We start from the raw sequence: 25,911 nt of genomic DNA, 5'->3' as shown, positions 1-25,911 counted from the left end.
AATGGTGTGTTGTAGGAACTATTTGCTTTCAGGGATTTTGTTTATTTCAAGTGGGATGACTATAAAACAACATTGAAAACATGAAACTATAAAGTCTCAAGTGTAAGGTTGTAAAAAATTAATATTAATATGTATGTGTGTGGACACGTGTCAGATTATACAGGTGGAAGCCAGAAGCCAGCTTTATTTTCTCTACTTCATGGGATCTAATGGTAGTGTCTTTTTAATCTGTGTAACCATTTCTTCATACTTGTGCCAAGAAACCCATTTCTGCTATTGATTTCTTTCTTCTCTTTTAAATGTACCTATTTATTTTGTGTATATGTTTGTGGGTGGGTGTGCCACAAGCTCTGTGTGGTGGTCAGAGGATAACATTCAGGAATTGATCTCTCCTTCTACCCTGTAGATTCCAGGGATTGAACTTCAGTTGAGGCTTGGCAACAAGTGCCTTAACCATTGAGCTTTCTTACTGACATTGTTATTATTTGCTAAAAGGATTTTTTTTATAATTGATTATAATGATTGATTATACTGAAGTTTTGTTTCAGATTGTTTCTGTTTTTAAAGGACATTGAAAGGAATTTTAAGATTGCCATTCATCAGGGAAAACAATTCAAATGATTTTACCATTTAATATTCTGCTATGAAAAGTATTAAGTGTAGACTAAAATGTCAGTCAAAAACATCAAATAGCCTGCGGATACAGTGGCAGCTCTTAGCTAGTATGTTTGAGGCCCTGGATGTTCAACCCTAGAATAACTTCAAAATAATACTTTGTTGGCTGGAGAAATGGCTTATTGATTAAGGGCACTTGTTATGCTTAAGAGGTCTCGAAGAATACAGTTTGTAAAACAACTGGTATCTGTACTCTATAAATGTATCATTTATATCACCACAAGGCCAAGATGCTAGGTACTTTGAAGAATACATAGGGTTTTGCTTTTTAAAAAATTCAAGTATACTTCTTTTCAACCTAAAATTGTTCATAGTTACATATAGTAATTAGATGGCTGATAAATCTGTACCATTTGTGTTTTACTTGGGAGAGGAAACAGTATTTGAAAAAATTAGTGCTTCTCTCTGTGTAAAAGCAGTCTTCATCAACTGGAGAAGATGATGTATAAAAAGTCAGAATAGGAGCTGGGGAGATGGCTCTGTCAATAAAGTGCTTGTAGAAAAAGCATGAGAACCTGAGTTTGATCCACAGCACTCAGGTACAGAAGTATACTTTTATAAAATACAGAGCTAGGGAGACAGAAACAGGAGAATCCCTATGGCTCACTGGCAAAGCCAAAATAGTGAGTTCCAGGTCCAATGAGAGAGACCTTTTCTTGAAAAAGGTCTGCCTGATGTGAGGCAGGCAGGTCTCTGTAAGTTTGAGGCCAACCAGAGCTACCCAGTGAGTCCCTGCTTCAAAGAAGATGAATCAGATGGAGAATGACTGAAGACAACCTCCATGTACATGTGAACATCTTCACACATACCACCCTCAAAAAATTTAAAAGAATAACTAATTGAAAACTGCTTACTGAGCAGTTCTTATTTTTTAAGGAGCACAAAGTTGTAAACTAATGACAAAGGTAAACTAATTTAATGATCTGTGATTTCTGGAATTTGTTACAAATAGCATTTTTGAAATAGTGGCTTTGAATTTGCTGTGGTGAATTTATAGCCTGGGCAATTTTTATTTTTGTGTTTCATTCTAACTTGAAATCTGAGGGGCCAGGGAGAAACCTCAGTGTCCTACACAAGCATGAAGATCTGAGTTCAGGTCTCCAGAACTCATGGAAAGTTGGGTGTGGTATCCAGTTTCTGTAATTTCAGAATTACTATAGGGAGATGGGAAGTAGAGACAGTAGTATCCCCAGAAAGTCTTGGGCCTACAACATATCTTGCATATGTTGACATATGCAATACTAAACAGTAGAGACCCTGTCTCAAACAAGGTAGAAAGCAAAGACCTGTAACAACTAAGATTGTCCTCTAACTTCCACATATGTGATGTGGCAGGACATCCCACATTCATTCACACAAACACATGCATAGATTGATGCATATAAAAAACTGGTTTATGTACATTAACAATGACAACTTTTAAATACTTGAACAAAAATTTGAGGTTCTTCTGAATAGGGTTTTATATACTTGGGAGAAAAGTCTTTCAGTGAACATATAACTTCACTTGGTGCTGCATTGTTGGGAAGGGCATGCATTTTATTAGCACAAATCATAAGCTAGAGATACCAAAAGTGGTTCAAGAAATAAGTAAGATGTTGAGACTCACCTGATCTTAGTGGTCAAGGAAAATTTAATGGAAGCTGACCATGCAGAATAAGTATAAAATCATATAAGTCACCATCCAGGACAAGTTGGTTATTTTAATGAGAAGACAAAGGTGCAAAGGCCTAGCTGGAATAAATACCTTCCAAATTACAAAGGTGGTAGAGAGAAGTTGCCTAGATTGTTGGACATTATACATACAAAATTTGAAAGGATGGGATCTTTTTAGGTATTTGAACAGGCATAATGTAAAATTCTTCTTTACAAAAATTAAAGAAATGCAGTGCTGGGCAATTTAGCTCAGTGATAGAGTACTTATTAGGTCTCAGCTCCAGGGGGGAAAATTGGCAATATGCAAAATGATTGGATTTGAAAAGAGGAAATGTTTTACCCAAATATATTTTCATCTTACTAACAAGCATAAATAAAGCATGAGGACTTGAGTTTAATCCCCAGAACCTTATAAAACTAACTATTGGGCCTGCAGAGATGATTCAGGTTTTCCCAGCACCCATGTGGCACAGAACTCATAAACACCTGTAATTAATTCAGGGGGATATGATGCCTCTAGCTTCCTCAGGCACTCATACTTACATGTATGTAATTAACACATGAATATATTTAAAAGTAAGTCAATCTTTAGGTATATGGATGAGGAAAGTCACCCACTCTGGCTGCTGACTTGGTCCTGAATGATAGCTGAAGTACTGCTTTTCCCTGAAGTTGGTTAGACTGGGTAGTGTAGCAGTGTGAGAACGTGGTCAGTAATCAACCACTTTTAGCAAATTTAATATCTGAGACCTGTAGTATAGTGTTATTACATCTGTTAGTGGTTGTAAGCATGGATTGTGGAGCTAAATTAAGTCTGAATTTGATTTGAATGCAAATCCCAGCATCATATGTCTATGTGTTACTTAATCTCTCAATTTAAAACAATATGTATCTCTGGGAGTTGTGAGAACTAAATGAATAAATCCATGTTAAATGTTTAGAACAGTAACTAACACTTTATAGACATTGTTACCTGTGTATTTTGTCTGTATTCGCAACAATGGAAAGATCAGGGTGACTGGTTTTGTTGCATGTTATGTTGTATAAGGAATTCCATACCATTGCACTTCCTTTGTTAGACTTTTGTAATTAGATTCTTGTTGACACATTTTTTACTTTACCAGAATCAACTGTTCAGTATCAGGAATATAAGTATTTAGTTTAATTGCCATGTGGAATTTAGTAGATGTGAAGATTGATTCCAAGGAAGAATGTGTCTTTGAAAAATGGGTCTGAATAAAATCTTAAAGTTACAGTTCTTTTAATTTTCTTATGTTTGATAACACAATACCGAGTCTGTGTGCATTTCTAAGAATTTTAATGTCATCATCTTTTTTTTTTTCAGTATAAAACCACAAAATAAATCCTCAGTCTTTTTCAAGATTATGTAAAAGGACTTGTGAATTACATCTCAGCACCTAGGACAGCACCCAGCACCTCACATCGTGCACGGCAATATACACGAACTCTGGCTTGAGATTTGGGGTTTGTGTTTTGGATTCAGAAAAGAAGAGAAAGTTTTAGGGGAAAATTTAAAACTTTGTGAAGTATATGCAGTGCCAAATGGTATCATGGCTTTATTTCAAAATGTTTTACTCTGGCTGTAGAACCCACTTCATGAAGTAGTTTGAGTTAAAATGATCTAATATTTGTGTTTTAACTTTCAGCTTTGTGTTATTCTTGGAAAATTTCGCACCACTTGTGAATCCCTTGAGCCTGGGCATTGCAAACCCACTTCTGTTGGGCCCATCTCCTTTGCACTTTGCTCAGATTAAGACTCAGTTGGCGCTTCAGCAGCTGAATGTCGTTGCCTCACATGGTTCAACAACACCTTATAGTTTATTAAATCAGACATTCTTGAAAGTAGCCATGTCGAGACCCAGGTTTAATCCTCGAGGGACCTTTCCACTTCAAAGGCCGAGAGCACCTAATCCTCCTGGGATGAGGCCTCCAGGACCATTTATGAGGCCTGGATCTATGGGTCTTCCAAGATTTTATCCAGCAGGGAGAGCCCGTGGAATTCCACACAGATTTCCTGGCCATGAATCTTATCAGAACATGGGACCACCAAGAATGAATGTTCAGGTAACTCAACACCGAACTGATCCAAGATTAACCAAAGAAAAAATGGATTTTCATGAAGCACAACAAAAGAAGGAGAAACCTCATAGTAGTCGGTGGGATGATGAGCCTCATATAACTCCACCAGTGGAAGTGAAACAGAGTTCTGTAACTCAGGTTACAGAGCAGAGTCCTAAAGTACAGAGCCGCTATACAAAGGAGAGTGCCTCAAGTATCTTAGCAAGTTTTGGATTATCAAATGAAGACCTAGAAGAACTTAGTCGCTATCCTGATGAACAGCTAACTCCTGAAAATATGCCATTAATATTGAGGGATATAAGAATGCGAAAAATGGGGCGCCGATTACCTAATTTACCTTCTCACAGCAGAAATAAGGAAACACTTGGTAAAGAAACAGTTTCAAGTAACGTAATTGATTATGGGCATGCAAGCAAATATGGCTATACAGAAGATCCACTTGAAGTACGTATTTATGATCCTGAAATTCCAACTGATGAGGTCAAGAATGAATTTCGGTCGCAGGAGAACATTTCTGCAACTGTTCCCTCTCCAAATGTGACACGTAATTCCGTGTTTCCTGTGGAAGATGTGTTTCGTCAGATGGACTTCCCTGGTGAGTCCTCAAGTCAGTCCTTTTTCCCAGCTGAGAGTGGAACCAAAATGACAGGCTTACACATTTCAGGACAGTCAGTCCTTGAGCCTGTAAAGTCCGTCAGCCAGTCTCTTAGCCAAACAGTTAGCCAGACAATGAGTCAGTCTCTTGTTCCTCCATCTGTGAACCAGCCATCCTTTTCCTCTGAATTAATTTCAGCTTTAAACCAGCCAGAGCGGATCCCACAGAAGCCCGTGATCAGTTCAGATGATGCACATGTTGGACCTAGAGGAAGTAAAAAGAGTTACCAATCAGAGGCTGACCTGCCCATTCGGTCTCCGTTTGGGATTGTGAAAGCTTCGTGGCTACCAAAGTTTACACAAGCTGGTACCGAGAAAATGAAGAGACTGCCAACCCCTTCTATGATGAATGATTATTATGCGGCATCTCCAAGAATATTTCCACATTTGTGTTCTCTGTGTAACGTAGAATGTAGTCATTTGAAGGTGAGTGTTTTTAAAAGATTGCTGTACAATGATGCTCAGCGCCCAGGTTTTCTCTAAATTCTGTTATGTATGCTGCTGTTACCAAAGCATTAAGTAAGTGGCTAATTAATTTTGATTGCAATCCTGGCACCTACTTGTAATCGTAAGTAACTTTAGTATTGAAGTGAATGTTAGGCTTTCTGTATTCCTGTTACTTAGTATACTATATAGTTTGCCAGTTTTTTTTTTTAATTTTCAGTTATCCCATTTATGCAGCATCAACTTTATATAATAAATTGTATACTCATAACAGTGCTACATGAGAAAGTATGTTTAAGATTTATTAGACTAAAATTATGACTCATTTGTAATGTGCACTTACAAAGGACAGTATATTTTAGTCTTGCATATATCTGTTCTAAGATAAAGATATTAATGTTGCTTTAAGTGTTTCTGAGTTTTGTATGGACCAGAAGTTTTTCAGTGTTTCTTGAGAAGGCACTTTTAAAATAACTTCATAACAGAATTATTCAGGATGTAGTGATGATTGAGCCAGCCATGAGCTCAGAAAATAGAGAATAGAGTAAAATGCAGGAAATTGAGAGAGGAAAGTCCAAAATATATGCTTAAGGTGCCTTTGTGGTTAGTATAAGCAGAAGGAAAATTTTACGTAGGTGCTGAAGAATAGTATTATATAGTATATGGTGTTTGATAGTAACCACTGGTAAATCTGAACAGGAATCACCCCCCACCCCCACCCCTTGTAACTGCACAGGAATCACTGGTTCTTTTGTTTACTAATGCAATTTGTAGATATAGATTATGGTGAGAAGGGAATGTACTTTAAAAGAAGCTTTAATTTAAAGCTTTAGTCTTGAATTGTCTGGGTGGCTTGAAGAGGCTTACTTATGTGTAGGTTTTCGTTCGCTTGTTATTTTTCTCTCCTGCAAATATTACCATTTTATTGTCTTTGTATGCATTTATCAGGTTTCAGTCAGTAATGGGAAAACCTGAATTGAATGCTCTTGTCTTCAAGTTAACACTAGTAAAAGGAAGCATCATTCTGGGCTGGGAGTGTTGTTCAGTGGTAGAGCACACGTTTAGCACATACCAGGCCCTAGGTTTAATTAAAAAAAAAAAAAGCAATCTATCCATTTTAGACAAATATGCTGTTTTTTTTTAAAAAAAAAATATTTACTTATTTATTATGTCTGTGTATGCCTGCAGGCCAGAAGAAGGCACCAGACCTCATTATAGATGGTTGTAAGTCACCATGTGGTTGCTGGGAATTGAACTCAGGACCTTTGGAAGAGCAGGCAATGCTCTTAACCTCTGAGCCATCTCTCCAGCCCTATGCTGGATTTTAATATGGTAGTAGCTCCGTTTTTCCACCAAAGCGGATAGAGTTGTTTGTCACTCAGAAAGCTCTCAGCATAGTTCTTTCATAGCACTTTGTAATCTGTAACTAGCCCTAGACTTGAGTGTTGGGTGCTCTTTGTTATTGTAACTGGGCATACCAATAACACATATTTATTATGAACTTTTAATCAGTCATAATGTGTTGAAAAATATATATCTTAACTTGTGATAATTTTATTTTGTATTTTAGAAAAAGTATCCATTGTGTATATACTGATTTAACTTTGTATGTATCTATAGTAGATGGGGGGCAGAGATAAAGAACTATATAAAATTTGTTTTGTAAAGCAGTCTCATCAAGAAAAGATACCCAAGGATATTTTCAAAGTTAGAAACAAGCACACAGTTGTGGCACACACCTTTAGTGCCAGCACTAGGAAGGCAGAGGTAGGTGGATCTCTGAGTTTGAGGCCTGCCTATTCCACAGAGTGAATTCCAGGATAACTATGGCTACATTGAGAAACCCTGTGTGGAAAAACCAAAAGGAGCAAATGGTTTGGTGATTTGGGGAGCAGTATATAGAGTTTATTTAGTGGCTTATGGATGGGAAAGGAAAGGAGAAAGGAAAGAAGGGGGAAAGTAGAGGGGGGTGAGGAGAGAGAGAGAGAGGCAGTAGTTACCTTTCAGAAGAGGGATGGGAAGAGAGAGTGGTTTGGTGATATTTAACCATATGTTCATGACATTAGGGGAAGATACTATTTCTATGTTGATTTCAGATTTGTAGCGATCAGGCCAGCAATTAGAATGCCTTTAAAGTATCTAGCAATTTGTGATGAACAAGAAAAGCATAAATCTGCTTTTTGGTTTGAGAATACATTTTCCATCTAGTTAGATAAGGCTTGTACCAGATGCACTGTTTTCTTTATGGAGTAGTTTGAAGACATTTTTTTCTAAAGAAGAAAAATGGCATTCCAGATGGGAACAGCAACACGTAGAGAGACAAAAGTTCATAAAGAAGGCCTTATGCTAAGAAGAACATACTAGAAATAAATATGCAAGGCCTTGAAAAGCAATTGTCAATTCTGATTTGAGGTGGAAGACTTTGAGAAGCTAATTAAATTTTTGATATGTGAAGCAACACATTGATAGTGTTTCAGAGTGATGTAAGTGTAGATAAATAGGAAAATGGGAGATGGGGTAGGCTATTTAAATGAAAGCATCCCTAGTTATTCAAGTGTAAGGTGGAAAACCCTGGGGAAATAAAATAAAACAAAATTTTGAAAGCAGAGAAAAATCATGCAGTCATTAAAAAGCACTTCTTTTGGACTATGAAGATGGCTGAGTGAATGAAAGCATTTGCCACACACGTGTGAGGAGCTGAGTTCAAGTCCCCAGGATCAAAGTCTGTCAAAGCCTGGCAGTCAAATGGCACGAGCATCTGTGTCAATCCTAGCACTCCTACTGGGAGCTAGCCTGTATATGGCAGTGAAAACAGCAGAGACCCTGTCTCAAGGTAGAAGATGATGACTATGACTGACCTCTAAGCTTGTCCTCTCACTTCCACAAGTTTGCTATGACTTCTATGCCGCTGAGTTAACACCCAATGTGCATTGTATGCACATGCTTAATTTCCCTGCCCCCAGTCTTAACAGTCAGCGTTACAGATTGGGGTTCATCTAATTAAAGAATTCATCATTGCTTGATGGACAATGATGGGCATGTGAATGTTAATGGGCATGTGAATGTTAATTTAGATGTACAAGTTGCCTCTTGTTTTTTGTGAAATATTTTATTACCTTGTGTGTATATGCATATTTGTGATAATAGGAATATATAGCTAGTACTTGTGGATTTCTAATTTCAGGTTTTTTTCCTACTAGGTAAATCCTACAGCATCTTTGCTTTCTACATTTGAGTCTTCCAAACTATAGCCTGAGGTGCACTTTTAAGAATACAGTAATAGACTGTTTCCTCACAAACTGGCATTCAGGTTTTAAAGAAATTTGCCTTGATTTCCTATGTCCTTTTGACTGAAATAACTTGATTCAAGACAGTCCCCAATTTACTCATTTATATATTTTGTGTGTTTATGAGTGTTGGTACACGTGTCCAAAGTGAATTTGTGGAAGTCAGGATATTGTGAGAGTCATGCTTTCTCCTTCTGTCATGTGGGTCCAGGTAGGTATTTAACTCTAATCATTGGGCAACAAATATTTTTTATTGAAGCTAGTCAGAAGATAAAGGGCAAGCTTTGATATGAGTTGGTGTTTTCATAGTGATTCAGAGCTAGCCCAAGTCTATAGTTTTTGGAGTTTCTTTGCTTCTTAGGTAATTATTTTTCCTATAGAGGCAGTGCTCCTTTTGAGCAGCTATCTGGGTATTATGAAGTCTAGGATTTGGGGTTGCATAGATACCTTTACTGAGCTTACTTAGTGTATCAAGAAGGATGCCTGTTGGAAGACAGTGTGCATGGTGAGTAGAATTAAAGAAAGTGCCTTAGTAAGCAGGGCATTGACCACTTTCAGCTTATATAGGTATTAATAGCAAAAAAGCATATTCATTACTATCATTTCTTTGTATGTGTTTCAAGAAAAGCTGAAAATCAGATTTGGGGGTACAATCTGGATTTATAAATGTTGACAACTTATTCAAATAAAACATTTTATGGTGCAAATAAATTATGCCTAATTTTCTGCCTGCTGGTGTGTCTGGTAAAAACAATACCTAATTTATATCAAAGACATGGATTGGATTGGACACTACTACAGACTCTTGATTGATGGTTTCTTTTAGCTTTTTATTTGTAGCACTAAGGAGTCTATGCAGACATTTTGTTTTTACAGTGTACAGTTAAGCCAGGAAGTTTAATGAAATCCTTTAGTCTGTCAAAACTTAGATGCAGTGTTGGAAGTAAGTAACTTGACTTTTGGGTAGTTCCTGCCAAGGTAGAACTCAGGATTAATGTCAGCTGTAGTTTAATTGTAGAAAGTTTGTTTTGTAAATTGTTTCAACTTTTTGTTTAAAATGCTTTTGAAGTGAAAACAAAAGTTTTTCTCAGAAGTTTTAAAATTCAGAGAGCTATTTAGTGAGGGTTGGGTTTTTTCTTTCTCTTTTTCCTTTCCAAATGCTGAAGGAACAATAAAACATTGAGCAATAGACACATTTCACCTTGAAGACTATTATGTTAAAAGCTATATTACTTGTTCTTTCTTCGCTGACCCTCTTTTAATCAAATATGTCTTCCAGGAGGTATTTGTTGTTACATATTGTAATTTTAGGACATTTATTTGTAAACAATGTATAGGGAAGTATTTTTTGTTAATTGTAAAGCTGTATGTGTAAGGGATACTATGTCTTTGAAACTGTGTTACTTTCCATTAAATCTTGAAAATAAATTAGATTTGATTAGTGGTAGTTTTCACTATTTTATTCATCTTTTTCCCAATATAGTGAGCACCTTGTTTGGAATGCCATTAGCATTTGAAGTCTTATTTTGGTGATCAGTGTCTTTTGCTTGACCTTTAGAGGAGTAAGCTGCTGTCTTTGGAAGGCACCATCTCAGAGATACTGCTTTATAGAATTTTTGGTGTTCTTTGAAATGTTGCTTTTATATTTGAGATGTTATTTTTGAATTTATGCTTTTTCTTCAAGTCTAAATATACGTATGCATTTCAAAATGAATGTTCATGCATATGATTTTTTAAAAATTTCTACTTAAATATCTTTTAAATAGTGTTAACATGTGTGGGTTAAATGCATTTGTTTGGAGGGCTTTAATTTTTGTTTGTGAAAATTATGTTGTTTCTAAATCCTAAATCTAAATTATAATTAGGTTTGTTTAACAAACCTAATTATAACAAATTTTCAAATACCTGTTGTCATTTAAAAAAAAACTTAATTCATTAGTGAGCATGAGGATTGTTTTAATTTCAACCTTTTTTTTAAAATAGGACTGGATTCAGCATCAAAATACTTCCACCCATATTGAGAGTTGTCGGCAGTTACGTCAACAGTAAGAACATTTTCTTCCATTTTTTTTATAAGCAACAGAGTTAGAAGAAAATAGCCTATGATGACATGTAACTATTAAATATTTTTAGTGTGATAATTTGTTAAAAATAACTTTTAAAAGCCATTCCTTGTTTAAAATAATCCTAGAGAAGTATGTTTAGTATTCCAATACTTTGTAATCTTCCATTAACTTAATCTGTGTCTCTTTTCTAACTTAATCCCCAATAGGTAATTACAAACAAATTTAGTTGATTTTCCTTGCTTGTTTGCCTTTCCCACAGTGGTTGAAGACAGGTATCATTCTTCCCATTATCTTGCCCATTTTTCTGTGGAGTTGTGAATGCAGATTTCAGCTTACTGCCTTATAAACAACACTTGGAACACACAATAACAAATAAAACTACCTTTTTCAAGGGTTTTGACTTCATTTACTTTTCTGAAAGATAATTTGTTGATCATTTGGTTTTTTGTTTTTGGTGGGTGCAATGAATTTTATTGATATTCAAGAGGGTAGGACTTCCTAAGTCACTCTCCTTGTTTTGTTTTTGTTGTTGTCTGTCTGTCTGTCTGTCTGTCTTTCTTTCTTTCTTTCTTTCTTTCTTTCTTTCTTTCTTTCTTTCTTTCTTTCTTTCCCTTCCTTCCTCCCTCCCTCCCTCCCTCCCTCTCTCTCTCTCTCTCTTTCTTTCTTTCTTTCTTTTTTTTTNTTTTGGAGCCTGTCCTGGAACTATCTCTAGTAGACCAAGCTGGCCTTGAACTCAGAGAGGTCCGCCTGCCTCTGCCTCTTGAGTGCTGGGATTAAAGGCGTTACTGCCCGGCCACTCCCCTTGTTTTGAGGATCTGGGATGGAAACTGAGAATAGATTGCTCAAGGATTGCGGCTGACTTGGGACAGGAATTCCTCAGCATCTGAGGCCCTCTCTCTTCTTCTCATATGTTCTTGTTGGGGTAGCTGGTCCAGGTTGTCTTAGTTATTGTTCTGTTGCTATGAAGAGACACCATGACCAAGAAAGCATTTGATTGAGGACTTGCTTATAGCTTTATAGTTAGTCTATGATCATCACAGTGGGAAGCAGATAGGCATGGCAGTAGAACAGTAGCTGAGAGCTTTACATCCTGATCCATAGGCAGGGGATGGGGATGGGACTGGGGAGAGAGAAGAGAGACAGAGACAAACTGGGCCTGGTGTGGGTACTTGAAACTTCAAAGCCCACTCCCAGTGTCATACCTCCTCCAACAAGGCCACTTCTACTCCAGTGGTCATACCCCTTACTTTTCCCCATACAATTCTACTAACTGGGGACCAAATATTTAAACACAAGAGCCTATGTGGCTTATTCTCATTCAAACCACCACACAGAGCTTCTTACTCCCTGGAAGCCATGTAGGCCATGAAGTCTACCGCTTTGTTGCCATAGCCACATTTATTGTCATACCAGGAAATTTGCTTGACAAAGTTGTTAAAAGCAATGCCACCCTCAGCATCAAAGGTGAAAGAGTGTATGTTGCAGCTAAAGTTGCGATAGACAAGATAACCTGGTCCTTAGGATAGCCCAGGGTGCTCTTTAGTGGGCCCTTCAATGCCTGCTCTACTATCTTTGTGTTATTGTACTAGCAGTTATCTCTAGGTGGCATGTCAGATCCATCAGGGACCACTGGGGATAAGAACATGAAAGACCATGCCAGTGAACTTTTTGTTCAGCTCTGGGATGACCTTACCACAGCTTTGGCAATGCCAGTGGATAAAGGGATACTGTTCCGGCCATCATGCCACAGCTTCCCAGAAGGGCCATCTGCAGTCTTCTGGGTGGCAGTGATGGCATAAACTATGGTCACAAGTCCTTCAATAATATCAGCATGGTTGTAGATGACCTTGGCCAGGGATCTAAGCATTTGGTGGGGCAAGCAGCATTGTTGACAGTCTTGAGTGAGTTATCATACTTCTTGCAGTTCATGTCTATCACAAACATGGCATCAGCTGAAGAGGCAGAGATCATCATTTTTTCGACTCTACCCCACAAGTGGGCCTTCTCCATAGTGGCAATAACAAGCTTGGCACTAGCATCACCCCCTTTTGATTCTAGAAGATGGAGATGGCCTTTCCATTGATGACAAGTTTTCCCAGTCTCAGCCTTGACTTTGCTGTGAAAGTGGGTAGAGTCATTTTGGAACACGTAGAATGTTTAGTTGAGGTCAACAAAGGGTCATTGATGGCAACAATATCAACTTTGTCAAATTTGAAGGTAACTCTGTTGACCAGGCATCCAGTACAGCTATATGTTCCCTCTGATCTCTGCCACTGTGTCTCAGGGAGCAGCAGATTGTCCTTTTGTCTTTCTGCTGAGATTGAATTCTTGAATGTTAGTAATTTGATCACTATGTCCAATTAGGTTATAGATTGGTAAATTTGAGGATGAAGATGCAGGCTTTCTTAACCATCTCTGATACTCCTGTTCCTGCTACCTTGTTTTATCCCTGATTTTTTTTTTTTATTTTTACATTGTTTTTTCTTTTTCTGTTTAAGTATTAGCAAGCATAAGAATCTATTCCCAGACCCCCCCTCCTATTTATACATCTACCCTGTGTTACTTTCACACATAAGGGTATAGCTATGAATTCTTTGTTTAATTTCTAAATATCTCAGTTTTTATCTTTCCCCTTAATTCCAGATACTCATTTATAACTATTCTTGAAACACTCTCTTACTATCTTTGCTTTAGAAATGTTCATGAGGAGGCTAGCTAGCTGGTTTGTTGGCAATGGTGCTTAATGGTGCTTGCCATGCTAGCCAAATAACCTGAACTCAATCCCTGGCAGCCATGTAAAGGTAGAAAGGTATAAACAGAATGGACTCAACAAAGTTCTGGCCATATGTGTACAATGGCATACACAGCTGCACACATACTCATACGGTAATTTTTTAATTGAAAAAAATAAATGTTCATGAACTCCCATTGCTTTGGGGGGGGAGTTCGAGACAGGGTTCTCTGTGTAACCTGGCTGTTCTGAGTCTTGTTTGTAGACTAGGCTGGCCTTGTACTCACTGAGAGCCACCTGTCTTTGACTCTTAATTGTTGGATTTAAGGGCTTGTGCCACCACTACCCAGCCACTTGTTATTTTTGTGCAAACTTATAACCTGATTTCAGGGGTCTTCCTGATTTGTTTCTTTCTCTAGTACATTGATTCTCAACCTTTGGGCCACAACTCCTTTATTTCTTTGGAGCTTGAATCGAGCTTGAATGACTCTTTCTTTCTTTCTTTCTTTCTTTCTTTCTTTCTTTCTTTCTTTCTTCTTTTTTTTTTTTTTTTTTTTTTTTTTTTTTTTTTTTTTTTTTTTTTTTTTTTTTTTTTTTTTTTTTTTTTTCCCCTCTTCTTTTTTTTTTTTCTTTTTTTTTTTTTTTTTCTTCTTTTTTTTTTTTTTTTTTTTTTTTTTTTTTTTTTGAGACAGAATTTCTCTGTAGCTTTAAAGCCTGTCCTGGAACTAGCTCTTGTAGACCAGGCTGGCCTCAAATTCAGAGACCCGCCTGCCTCTGCCTCCCAAGTGCTGAGATTAAAGGCTTGCACCACCACCACCCGGCTTGAATGACCCTTTCACAGGGGTCACCTAAGACCATCAGAAAAGACATATTTACATTGCAACTCATAACAGCCAAATTACAGTTGTGAAGTATCAGTGAAAGTAGTTTTATGGTTAGAAGTCACTACAACATGAGGAGACTTTAAAGGGTCTTAATAATAGGAAGCTTGAGAACCACTGTTCTAAAGAAACCATTCTAGATTGTTTCCTTTTTATTGTGCCCTCCGTTTCTGTGCTGCAACAACTACTTCCTGGAGTAGAACCACTTAGGGTTTGCCTCCTGGTTCTTCTTTGTTCTACCATATTAGCTCTAACCAAGACCGGGCCTGTTAATAGATTTTTTTTTTTTTTTTTTCTGAGACAAGTTCTCACCAAGTAGCCCCGGCTGGCCTGGGACTTGCTTATATAAACCAGGATTGTCTTGAACCCACAGAGATAATGTCTGCCTCTGCCTCTCTAGTGCCAAGATCATCAATACAAGGGCTACTTGAAGAAAAGCAAGTACATATATTTTTTATGTACTTTATTACATATATTTTCCCAAATACAACCGGTTGGATATAACTTTTAAAAGCATATGATATAATTTGTATTCTATGTGACCCAACAGAAAGGGTGAAAATGCTTAGAGTTTTGTTTTTAAATTATGTATATGTCTGTATGTGGGTATGTGCATTTGAGTATAGGTACCTATTAGACCAGAAACATCAGGTCCTCTTGAAAGTCTTGGAGGTGGCTATGAGCCACCTGATGTGGATGCTTCTCTTCAAGAGCAGGATACCTTCTTAACTTTGAAAAGCCATCTTTTTTAGCCTTCTTCCAGAATTTTGCAAAATTTTGAGATCTTGTCTCTGTCTTCCCCGTATGTATGGAGTAGGGACGCAATGGAGGAGTGCATTTGTGTGTGTAGGCTTATGTTGGCCACAGGTCAACGATGGATGTTGATCCTTACAAGCCTTCCCGGTTTGTTGTTGTTTTTTTGAGACTGTATCTCTCTCCAAGACCTGGGTCTCATAGTTATGTTAGGCTGCCTGGCTCATGAGCACAAGGTATCTGTAGATCTCTATGTTCTCAACTTTGATATTAAAAATACACAGTTTATAATGCCTAGCTTTTTACATGAATTTGTTTCTTCTTAGCCAGTGTCTTATGTAAACTAGTGATTCCCAACCTCCTAATGTTGCAGCCCTTAGTACAGTTCTTCATGTTGTGATTCCCCAACCACAAAATATTTTCGTTGCTTCTTTGTAACTGTAATTTTGCAATTTGTTATGAATTGCAATGTAAATATCTGTTATGTGACCCCAGTGAAAGGGTTGTTCAACCTGCAAAGGGGTCTCAACCCACATGAGAAATGCTAATAACGTATGGGCAATTGGTGCCCACCTTTAATCCTAGCACTCTGGAGGCAGAAACAGGTGAATCTCTGTGATTTTGAGGCCAGCCTTGTCTAGAGAGAGAGGTCAAAGACAGTTAGGGCTACATGGAGAAACCCTGTATCGAAAAAAGAAAGAAAGAAAGAAAGAAAGAAAGAAAGAAAGAAAGAAAGAAAGGAAGGAAGGAAGGAAGGAAGGAAGGAAGGAAGGAAGGAAGGAAGGGAAGAAGAAATGCTAATATACATGAAGATGATCTTGAACTTTCTCTTCTTTTTTTGGTTTTTTGAGATAGGGTTTTGATGTAGTTTTGGAGCCTTTCTTTATCCTTTTTCTGCCTTCCAAGTGCTGGGAAAGCAGGCATGAATCACCATGCCTAGCATCTCTCCTCTATTCTTTGCCTCTTTGTCTACCCCTACCTAGACTAATATTTTATACCTTAAGAAGTTTTGGATATACTATTTATTTGACTTTTAAAAGTGAGGTCTTTAAAAAAATTGAAGTCTTGGTGAATGTTTTTCTGATATATCTACTAGCGTGGCACCTTGATCAGATGGTGAATTAGACATAAAAGTGTTATTATCAAGAAAACTTTTTTTTAAGGCCATTGTTTCTCTGTGTAGCCCTGACTGTCCAGGAACTCACTCTGTAGACAAGTCTAGGCTAGCCTCGAATTTATAGAGATCTGCCTGCCTCTTCCTTCTGAGTGCTGGTATTAGAAGTGTGTGTCGCTACCAGCTGGCCATATTTCAACTTTTTAAATTATATATAAGCTTAAATTTGAGCAGTTCTGACACAGTTTAGGTAAGATTAATTGTTTATTAATTAGATGATTAATTTTATTAATTAAATGATTAAAAGATTATTATTGCTTGAACTGTCATTAATAGTCTTTATTTCAAATAGATACCCTGATTGGAACCCTGAGATCCTCCCATCTCGAAGGTATGTTTTTTTAATAGTATTAATTATTACAACTTTGTTTCCTTTTAAAAGTAAACAGTAAATTTTTTTAAAGTTGTTTTGGAATTGTCCTAATTTTAATCATGTTGGGTTTTGTTGTAGACAGAGTCCTGGATAGCCTAGAACTCTATATAGAACTGGCTGGTCTTGAACTCAGAGAGATCCACCTGTCTTTGCTTCTCAAGTGATAGGATTAAAGATTTATGCCAGCACACCCTGCTATTATTTTTATTTTTATACAGTTGGCACATGAAAAATTGATGAGTCTTTTTATTTCAGCTTAAATGTGCTTTCTTCTATGGACAAGCACAAATTCCTAAATTCTTTATATAACTTGAAATAGTTGCAAAATAACTGATACCTAAGAAGAGGATAAAAATACTCTAATGTAAGCTAGAAAAAAGAGGGTTCTAGCAAACTGAAGGTTAATCATCTATCTGTTCAGATTACTTTTTCTCTACTCATAATGGTAGATACATTTTTCATTTATTTTGTGTGTGTGTTCATATGCACATATGTGTGTGACATGTGCCATGGTGCTTGTGGATGTCAGAGGACAACTTTCCAGAATTGGTTTTCTGCAATCTTAAAGTGTCTGGGGGATCAAACTCAGGTTGTCAGGTCTGCTTGCAAAAAGCATCTTTACCCAGTGAGCTGGTTTGCTATCCCAGTAGCTTCTTTTAAATAAACTACTTCTGAGCCAGGCACAGTGGGTTACGCCTAGAATTGCCACAAGTTTAGAGTTAGTCTGGATGGTCTACATACTGAGAGCCTGTCTCTAAAAGAAAAGCAAACCAACCAACCAACCAACAAAAATACAGTGAAAGGTCTGGGGAAATTTCTAAGTGGTTAAAACATTTAACTGCTCTTGTCAAGGACCTGAGTTCAGTTCCTAGCACTCATGTGGGGTAGCTCATAACAATATATAATTCCATCTCTAAAGGATCTGGTGGGCACCTGGACATAAATGCACACTCTCACACACTTACAAATAATAAGTAATAAAAATAAATGTTTGTTTAAAAAGCTGCTTCTGTTATTTAATATAGCTTAAATCTACATTGAATTGCTGAGTCTTGTTTGTTTTCTCCTTTCTAGAAATGAGAGCAATAGGAAAGAAAATGAAACTCCAAGAAGACGTTCTCATTCTCATTCCCCCAGTCCTAGGCATTCTAGGAGATCAAGCTCAAGTCACAGATACCATAGATCTCGAAGTCCAGCTCGTTATAGATATAGACCAAGGAGTCGAAGTCCAAGAATTTGCCATAGTTTCGTTTCTAAATACAGATCCAGATCCAGATCCCGTTCTCCATATCGAAGCCGAAATCTCGTTAGAAGAAGTCCAAAGTCCTACCGGTCAGTTAGCCCTGAAAGGACATCAAGAAGATCAGTAAGATCAGGTACAATAATGATCCTGATGCTATTCTTTTGAATGGGATTTTAGAAATGAATGGTTGTATTTTATTTAATTTTAAAGTTGCTGTATGAAATTGGACTCATATTTGAGAGTTGACAAGATGTATGCAAAATTTAATTTATCCGCATCCATTTTAAAAATCAAGGACCAAGCTGAGTGTTGGTGGTTCACGCCTTTAATCCTAGTACTAGAGAGGCAGAGGCAGGCGAATCTCTGTGAGTTAAAGGCCAGCCTGATCTTCAGAGCATATACCAGAACAGCCAGGGCTATACAGAGAAACCCCATCTCAAAAACAAAAAAAAAAAAAAAAAAAATGAATAAAAAATAATAACTAAGGATCAAAGATAAACTGGGTGGCATACACCTGTAATTCCAGTAAATTGGGAGACTGAGATGGAAGATCAAGATTTCAAGGTTATTCTCAGCTACATATAGTAAGTTTGAGGCCAATCTTATATTTTGAATAATTGTTTCTTGATTATTTAATAATCATTTAATGACCTTTCTAAAAGCTCATTTGTTAAAATACATACATACACACACATATACATACACATAGCCTATAATGAAAGAAACCATTGTTCATGTTAAAGTAGTACTTTGAGCATGTCTTCAGTTCTACTCTATATTTTAAGAAATTGAATGGAAATGGAAATAATTAAAAAGTGTAAGCTGGCTAATCTCAGTATAGTTCAAAACCCTAAGTCTCCCATAGGGTCTCACAAGGTCTTTTCAGTGTTGTATGAGTTCTTTTCCTCTTCCAAGAACACACTTGTGTCGTAGTTGACTTTCCTTGTACTTTGAACCAAAGTTGTGCATCCACCATACATAATGGTTACAAAAAGTCAGGGATATGTGTCTTTGAAGTTCATGTTTACATGTTTAGAAAAATGTGGAACAATAGTACTCATTTATCCTTTTGATAAGTAGCTAATTTTTATAAAATATATAAATATACAAGTTTATTAATAAATGATTTAGCAGTTTTAAAATTCTATTAAATAAAAAGAATATAACAAAAATAAACTCTGGCTTCCTGAGTTTGCCAAGAGATTCTACATCCAAAACTTTGAGGACTGTTGACATAAGGAAAACTCACTGAACAAAGGAACTGCTGCATATAGAGCTTGAAGAATGAGCAGTTGAAGACTGAGAACTCTGCATGTGTGCGTGTATGTAGTGTATGTTCTGTATGTTATCTACTAAGCTTGAGAATGGCTCTGTAATCTTAATCATGTTACTTATAGTGTCTTGAAATGGTTAAGTTTCTTTTTTTAAAAATCATTTACTAGATCGCATAGTATGGTTTTATGAACATTGTCTTGTAACATCTTTCATTAGATAAATGTTTACTTAATAAATGGTTGAATAAATAATTGACATCCTCTTGGAAATAAAATCCAAAAAGATGAGACAAAAGGGCTGGGTTGTCATAAGAGTGCTATGTGCCTTTTGCTTCTTTTTAATTTATATATATGAATATATGTATTTTTTTTAATCAGATAGAAAAAAAGCAGTAGAAGATGGGGGACAACGTTCTGTACATGGAACAGAAGTTAATAAACAGAAAAACATAGAAGCAGTTGATAAAGGATTCTTCCCAGCACAAAAGCCTAAACTTGCCAGTGGAACAAAGCCATCAGTGAAATCTGTAAGTTCTATGGAGAGTGACTCACATTTAGGAGAACATGCTGCTCATAAGTATAGGACTCTTGAAGATGACACCTTACCAGAAGGTAAACAGGTGTCTGGTAAAGGTGCTTTTATCCAGCGAAAGGTCAGTAATTCTTTTGTAGATTAGCGCAAGTATACCTGCATTTGTTACTATGAAAAACAGAAAATAAAATTGGATCTTTGGAGTCACATTTCCAATAAATTTCAAATAAATATTTGTTAAATTTCTTTGAGAGATAATTTTTTTCTTATGACTGATAAAAGCCTAATAATTCAGTCTTGTAGTTTAGGAGTGTCAGTGTTAGTGTTTTATGTAGTTAGGAATACCAGATGTTTAGTGTTTAAAGTGCCCAAAGAAGTCCTAGTCAGGGTAGTAGAGTAGCATGCTCCTTTAGTGTAGCAAGGCATACTGAGGCAGGAGGCTTTTTACAGACACTGTCTCAGAATAGAAACATATGCTGTGATGTATTGATGAAGCTTTTTGTTAGCTTCAGAAGTTATATGACTGGTGAAATGAGTGTTATAATTATTAATGAGTCTTAATTTCTATCAGCTAGAAATGTGAGAATTGATCATTTCTGTTTATACATTCTTTGTAGTAGTGTAGTTTTTTTTGTCCTGGTTTACTGGTGTATTTTGTTTATAACCTACTTGTTACTATATTGAGATGCTGTTTTACTGTATATTTTGTTGAATTACTGTTTATTTAACAGTAATTTAGATTTTATTTAGATCTAAACTATCATTATGACTCTAATAAGCCTAATATTTTTATGGTGTTATATATACTTTTGAAATTATTTAAATATATTGAAGACCTTCAACAATTGTATTCTTTATTCTAAAACGTTATATTTTAATTGTTAAACTTAAAACAATATGTAATTGCAAAAGTTTGAGATCATTAGGAAGGAATATTGAGTATAGGGAAAATTTTTAATTAATCTGGTAAGATTTTGAGTCAGGACTTCTTAACAGAATTTTCAAAAAGTCTTTCATTTTTGGTTGATTTTTGGTAAATTTGATATTACAGTATATGTAGTCTGATTATATATACTATATATTATATATAATATACCTTTTTCTTTTTGCTTTTTTTGGGTTTTGTTTTGAGATGGATTCTGATTCTTTATTTTTTTTAAATAAACATTGAACAAAAACACTTTTATTATGAGTTACAGACGATGACTTATTCACCTTTCTGAGCTTTGATCTTCCTCAGAAAAAAATCAAGCTCCTTGTCCTCTAGTTTATACCCATATACTGCCACTCTGGCCCAGTCTTGGGACAGTGCAGACAAGCAGCTTGCCCTGCATTTTTATTTTAAAAGACAGTATCTTGCTATAATGCCCATGTTGATCTTAAACTTGGTATCCTCTTTTCATCCTTCCAAGTGCTGACATTAGAAGTGTGTGCCATCATATCTGGCATGCATGGGGCCCAGCCTTTGAATTACTGGAATGTAGAATGAACAAAGCTATAATGTCTATAAGATATCCATAAAAATACTGAGATGAGTAGTAGAGATTATATGTGGAGTTATGATTACCGTACCTTGTGGCTTACGTTGTTTTTAATTTTCTTTCATTCCAGATTCGGCCTCGGAAAGATCTGTCTTTGAGTTCCAATTCAATTCTTCTTGTATCTGAACTTCCAGAGGATGGCTTTACTGAGGAAGATATTAGAAAAGCATTCCATCCATTTGGGAACATCACCGATATCCTTCTTGTTCCTTGTAGAAATGAGGTGCGTCATCTATCATTTGTGAAAATCCAGGCAGACTTGTTGCTTTTGTGATAATGTTGGTATCTTAGCTGCTTGTGCTGTGTATATTATTGTTCACTGACAGTTAACGTAAATGTTCCACAGTATTTGTGTTGACAGAAGACTCCCAAGAAAGACCAAGGTTCCAGGGAATAGACATGTTTATACAATAAAGGGCCAGATAATTATTTGAAGTTTTATAGGCTGGTCATAGGTTATTAGGTATTTTGCCATTGAGATATAGAAGGTAGGTATGGTTATGTAAATGAGAAAGCATTGCTATGTTTCTAAAAATTGTAAAAATAAACATGATTTTAGGTACACAAGTTACATAAAATAAATGGTTTCCTTTGTACAGTTAGTATTGTTTACATGTGTGCTGTATTCCTAATAAAATTTGTGAATTGTAGACCAACCCTAGATTAAAAGATTCTTGTGAGTTGAGGCAAAGAGAAGACATGGTAATTGCTTATAAGCAGGAGGCTTTAAAAGTTTGGGGCTTGGGGTTGGGGATTTAGCTCAGTGGTAGAGTGTTTACTAGGCTCTGGGTTTGGTCCTCAGCTCAAACATGTTCTACCTATGCTTATGCATGCAATTTTAATTAAATGCCATGGACTGCAAACCAAATAAATGAAATAGGGAAAAGACTTATTAGGAAGGCGAAGTGAGAGCATAAGAAAAGATCCTGATGATCATGTCAGATGTGATACCTAGAGACCAAAACAGTCTTATTTCACTGGAGAAAACTTTCACTGACCCAGGATATTTCTTAGAGATTTCTATGGAAACTAAAAGCCGATAATTTATTCCACATTTCTTTAAGTTTTTAAAAGTATATCTTTCTGTGTATGGGTGTTTGTATACATGTAGTCTGCACATCACATGTATGTATGGTACCTGCAGCAAGTACCAGGATCTGAACCTAGATCCTCTGGAAAAGCATCCAGTGCTCTTAACTGCTGAACCATCATCTCTCCAGCCCCATTCCTCATTTTATTTGGTCAGTGTGGATGAATCTTCAGTAAAAATAGCTAGCATTTGTTTGGTAGTTCCCAACCTTAGTGAAAAAAGTGTGTGTGTGTGTGTGTGTGTGTGTGTGTGTGTGTGTGTGTGTGTTTGTTTGTTTGTTGTTGTTGTTGTTGTTCTGTTTTTAAATCTAACTTAAAGCAAGCTAAGCCAGATCTTGCCTACCCTCCTGTTGTTCAGTTAGACATGCCTTCCCCTTTCTTCCTATTCTAGGAGCCTGCCATGGACTCATCTCTTATCTTGGTCTAGAAGTTATATAAAGTTATATAAAGTTAAATATGTATTGTGTGTGAAATATGTATTAAATATGTATTGTGTGTGAAACATCAAATTATAGGTTAGTAAAACAACAAAAAAAAAAGCCATCTTGAGATAACCTCATAGTTTTGTTTCATAGAAAAGCATTAAGTCCATTTTAAAATGCAGAGATATAAGCCAGGTGAGGTGGCATATGGGATGCTGAGACAAAAGGGTCAGAATTTGAAGGACAGTCTGGGATACATAGAAATTCAAGACCAGCCTGGATAGAACTTGTCTCAAACATTTTTGAATATAAATAAAATGAGTCTTCTAAAAATAGGGTTTTTTTTTTTTCAATTGTCAATTTTATTTTAGGCTTACTTGGAGATGGAGTATAAAAAAGCAGTTACGGCAGTCATGAGGCACACTGAAACAATTCCTCTTGAAATAAAAGGAAAAATTGTGAAAGTATGTGTTCCAGGAAGGAAAAAAGCACAGGTAAATTAAATTTAGATGTTTTTGTTACATTAACATTTTAAATGTATAGGACATGTGTAGAAAATACATAAATCTTGGTCCAAAAGATTTAGAACTTTGTTTGTTTGTTTGTTTGTTTTTCAAGACAGGGTTTCTCTGTGTTACAGTTCTAGCTGTCCTGGAACTAGCTCTTGTAGACCACATTGGCCTCAAACTTACATAGATCCGCCTGCCTCTATTTCCTGAGTGCTGGGATTAAAGGTGTGCGCCTCTCAGATTAACAATACATATATACCACCACAACTAGTATAATATTAAGTGATGAACAACAGACTAAGGTAATATTGTACCAATTTAACAAACCTGGAACTGCTAGAAATAATATTGAAAGCATTGTAGAAGTCCCTATAGCTGGCTTGTTCCAATTCTTAAACCTTCTCCTCTGCCTACAGGTAATTCTTTTCTGGAACCATAATTTTGAATTTTACATCAACATAATCTGTTCTGTTCTCTACAGCCTTTTGGTTTCTTTAGTAAAATCAATGTTCCAGGGGGCTGGAGAGATGGCTCCTTGGTCAATAAGAGTTTGATTTCTAGCAATCACATGGTGGTGCACAACCATCTGTAGTGGGATCTGATACTCTCTTCTTGAATAAAGGTGTACATGCAGATAGAACATGCTTATACATTAAATAAATAAATAAATAAATAAATATAAATGTTTGAAAAAGAAATATAAATGAGTTTAATTTTCCTAGACCATTTTTTTAAAGATTTATTTATTTATTATGCATACAATGTTCTGTTAACATATATACACCAGAAGAGGCACCAGATCTCATTATAGATGGTTGTGAGCCACCATGTGGTTGCTGGGAATTGAACTCAGGCCCTCTGGAAGAGCAGCTAGTGCTCTTAACTTCTGAGCCATCTCTCCAGCCCCCTAGATCATTTTTTATTCTATAAATGTTCATAGATAATATCTATAGAATTATTTAGAAATTTCCAGTAAGCTTTCTTTGGTTATATATATTAATTTTCTGATTTAGCTTTTTATTTACAATGGAATGCATCTAGAGATTTATAAGTCATATTCCTCAGTAGCTAATAATTTAACCTTAAAAATAACTGAGGCTTTCCTTATTCTTTATGACTTTTATGTTGTGTTGTGTGATTATAATGATTATCCTGCTAGTTTCTTTTGGGTGGATACTTGAATTATTCCCCTATTTTTTCATTTCCAAAAGCAAGACTTTAGTTAATTCCTTGTGACTTTTATAAACCATCCTTTTCTATTTATGATTGTACACTCCAGAACAGTTGTTGGGTGAAGGATATAGATATTAATGCATGGCCTGTAGAGTGTAAATGCAGTCATTTACACACTTGTGATTTATGAGAGCTGGTATCCTTGTAGCACTATCTTAATCTCTTCAGTTAAAAAAAACCTAGTAAGTAAAACATGCTGTAGTATTTTAAAAATAATCATTATTAGTTAACTCTCCTTTTGAATTTCCTATATCTTCCCATTTTCTATTGATATTTTTTTATTGATTTTCTGGAGAATGGAGTATGACTAGCCCAGGTTGACCTCAAATTTCTATCCCTCTGCTTCAGCTTCCCTGGTGCTGTTAAAAGCACATGCAATTTTCTCTGGTGTTTTTATCTTCAGATGACAAGAATTTTTTTTTAATATTTATTTATTATGTATACAATATTCTGTCTGTGTGTATGTCTGCAGGCCAGAAGAGGGCACCAGACCTCATTCCAGATGGTTGTGAGCCACCATGTGGTTGCCGGGAATTGAACTCAGGACCTTTGGAAGAGCAGACAATGCTCTTAACCACTGAGCCATCTCTCCAGCCCCAACAAGAATTTTTTATAGGTGTTTATTATCCTAATATTAATTTAGTACTCTATAGTCTTATCTAGAAAGTATTAAGTATGTTGCTTGCATGCATATGTATGGCTTTTAAAATTTCCTGTATCCTAGAAATGAGCCAGTAAGATAGCTCAGTGATGCAAGGCACTTGTCATCAAGCGTGATGACCTGAGTTCAATTTCTGGAACCCACATGGTGAAAGGAGAGAAACAAGCAACTTGTAAAAGTTATCCTATTAAAGCCGGGCAGTGGTGGTGCACGCCTTTAATCCCAGCACTGGGAGGCAGAGGCAGGCTGTTCTCTGTGAGTTCAAGGCCAGCCTAGTCTACAAAGGGAGTTCCAGGACAGGCTCCAAAGCTACAGAGAAACCGTGTCTCGAATAACCCCCCCCCCAAAAAAATTATGCTATTATCTCTACACATGTATTGTGGAATAGGCATAATCTCACAAAAGACACAAAAACAAATGAAATAAATGTAAAAGAAATATTTTAAATTTACATATATTTGAATACATTTGTATGTATTTTCTTCTGTACATTTTACTTTCTCACTTGTCATGTTTTATAAGGTCATCTTTGTTCCAATGCCAAAAATATAGTGTGTTTTTTGCTCTGTTATTGTGTATATAATACATTTTAATATATAATATATATGTATAT

General features: G+C 36.2%; 1 protein-coding gene across 15 annotated transcripts in view; it reads left to right on the top strand.

Moving 5' to 3' along the window:
* The window catches only part of Znf638 (zinc finger protein 638), a 72,909-nt gene that overhangs the window by 9,325 nt on the left and 37,673 nt on the right, over positions 1-25,911 (top strand). For 12 of the 15 annotated variants that reach the window (XM_050165329.1, XM_050165324.1, XM_050165328.1 and 9 more), the window contains exons 2-8: positions 3,999-5,511; positions 10,800-10,861; positions 16,714-16,752; positions 17,869-18,170; positions 19,690-19,838; positions 21,455-21,607; positions 23,267-23,389. In XM_050165329.1, coding sequence (XP_050021286.1) covers positions 4,201-5,511; positions 10,800-10,861; positions 16,714-16,752; positions 17,869-18,170; positions 19,690-19,838; positions 21,455-21,607; positions 23,267-23,389 — 2,139 coding nt within the window. In that variant the 5' untranslated portion in view covers positions 3,999-4,200. Of the gene's footprint in view, positions 1-3,676; positions 3,898-3,998; positions 5,512-10,799; positions 10,862-16,713; positions 16,753-17,868; positions 18,171-19,217; positions 19,360-19,689; positions 19,839-21,454; positions 21,608-23,266; positions 23,390-25,911 lie in introns of those variants that run through there. The other 3 variants (XM_050165323.1, XM_050165316.1, XM_050165326.1) reach the window with 3 other exon arrangements.

This window comes from Alexandromys fortis, unplaced genomic scaffold (genome assembly GCF_014885135.2).
Source record: "Alexandromys fortis isolate MF-2015 unplaced genomic scaffold, M_Fortis_MF-2015_v1.1 scaffold_158, whole genome shotgun sequence".
NCBI lineage: Eukaryota > Metazoa > Chordata > Mammalia > Rodentia > Cricetidae > Alexandromys > Alexandromys fortis.
Note: the sequence above shows the minus strand (reverse complement) of the source record. Positions and strands in the feature narration are given on the sequence as shown.